Source organism: Leishmania braziliensis, contig 84 (genome assembly GCF_000002845.2).
Source record: "Leishmania braziliensis MHOM/BR/75/M2904 WGS CADA00000000 data, contig 84, whole genome shotgun sequence".
Taxonomy (NCBI): Eukaryota; Euglenozoa; class Kinetoplastea; order Trypanosomatida; family Trypanosomatidae; genus Leishmania; species Leishmania braziliensis.
In genome coordinates, this window is record NW_004057956.1 from 1 (window position 1) to 1,662 (window position 1,662).

At 58.6% G+C, this 1,662-nt stretch overlaps 1 protein-coding gene across 1 annotated transcript; it reads left to right on the forward strand.

The window, feature by feature from the left end:
- Positions 1-565: 565 nt before the first annotated feature.
- LbrM_04_1320 (hypothetical protein, conserved) lies at positions 566-1,348 on the forward strand (the record flags this gene model as incomplete). The annotated part of the gene is made up of 1 exon (XM_001561763.2): positions 566-1,348. One exon carries the CDS (start codon positions 566-568, stop codon positions 1,346-1,348), a length of 783 nt encoding a protein of 260 aa, XP_001561813.2.
- Positions 1,349-1,662: the final 314 nt, after the last annotated feature.

Genomic DNA, 1,662 nt, shown 5'->3' on the forward strand with positions numbered 1-1,662 from the left:
AGGACGCGACCGGCGGTCTGTCACGTCGTTTTTCGTTTCGCTGTGGACTTCGGTGTAGCCGGAAAGGCCTACACCATCCGCAGAAGAGTAAAAACAGAAAACCGAGACAGAAAGAAGTCACTGCGAGCAGCATTGAGGAGAGACGAAGAGTCAGAGCAAGCACGAGAGAGGAAGACGAATCAGCTGGAGCAGTGTGGAAAGAGGAGGAAGAGGAAGTTCATTCGGCGGTCCCCCATCCCCGGGTGCGACTGCCTACCCCGTCCACAAGTCCAGGATGCAAGCAGCGACTACTCGCTTCGGTTCCACCCTCTCTCTCTCTTGTGCTGTTTAGCTGTCGTCTCTCGCACGCCCGCTCATCTCCGTCTCCGGCCCCACTCTCAACTACCACACGCGCGCGGAGGAGAATCTGTGGAAACATACGCACGTCCCTTTTCTTCCGCGTTGGCATGTACTTTTCCCGAGTCCATTTTGTTGCCCCCTCCCCATCCCTCCATCCCCCCACCCGCTATACACATCGTATAAGCCTATCCGCGACTCACAAGACGCTGCGTGAATCGACTGAGTCATGGAAGCGCTGACAAACGTGGCCTTTGCAGGCTACGCGTACTACAGCGCGGCGGGCGATGGCTTCGTCTACGCCCTGAGATCCAAAGACAGCTCGGCGACTGGCTCGCCGGTCATTCTCGTCGACCCTACTGCTAAAGCGGCGCACTTCTTTCCGTGTCTTTTCCTCGTAGCTGGCGGTACTCTCATGGTCGGCCTTTTGGCTTTCGTCGTTGTGGCCTTCTGCTGTCAGCGCAAGGTGGCGAAGCTGGAGGAGACGTACTGGAAGTTGCAGCACACCTTCGCCGACGTGAATGACACCCTCGTGCGAGAGGTAAGCCGCCGCACCTCCGCCACCGCCGCTACATCGTCGGCGTCGCTCAAGCAGAGGTGCACCTCCAAGTCAAACAGTCAGAGAGTGGCAGGATCCCAGTCGCCGTCACCGATGCCGCAACACCGCGGCAGCACCGCGAGTATGACCTCGATTCGCCAACCACAGCATATAAGGGAGCAGCCGCCCGCAGCGCCAGTGTTTCCAGCCACACCGTCGCCATACGGCATGAACCCCAACCCTCCCTACCTCCAGCCGATGAACGTCAGCCCAACGACTATGCACAACTTCTCGTACAATGACAACTGTGTACAGGCCGCCCTCTTCCCCCCACAGGCACTGCCGGTCCCCCTTTCGCCGTCGCAGCACCACACACGCACTTTGGGCGGCTTCGTGGCACCGCAGTCAACATGCCTAACACCTGATCAACCGCTGCGTCGGCGGGCGTCAAAGGTGAGCTTCGTTGGTGCCTAGTCAAGCTGCGAAACAGGCGCGCTTCTTTACACAGAGAGAGAAAAGGAGGGACAGTGCGCTCACGTTCCCTTCGCTCGCCTCTCTTTAAGCTTCTTCAGACAACAGCAGGCATGCTCCTCGCCAGCATCACAGCTGTGCGCACGCTCACAAGCATGCCTATACCCCCTTCCCCTTCCCGCCTGTGTTGTTTTCCCACCTACTCCACATCGGCTTTGCCGAGGCTTCGATGTGGGTTGCTTGTGTGTCTGCGTCTATGTCTGTTGGTATAGCTGTGATGCTGGCGAGGGGCGTAGCCAGCCTGATTTGCTCCGTAT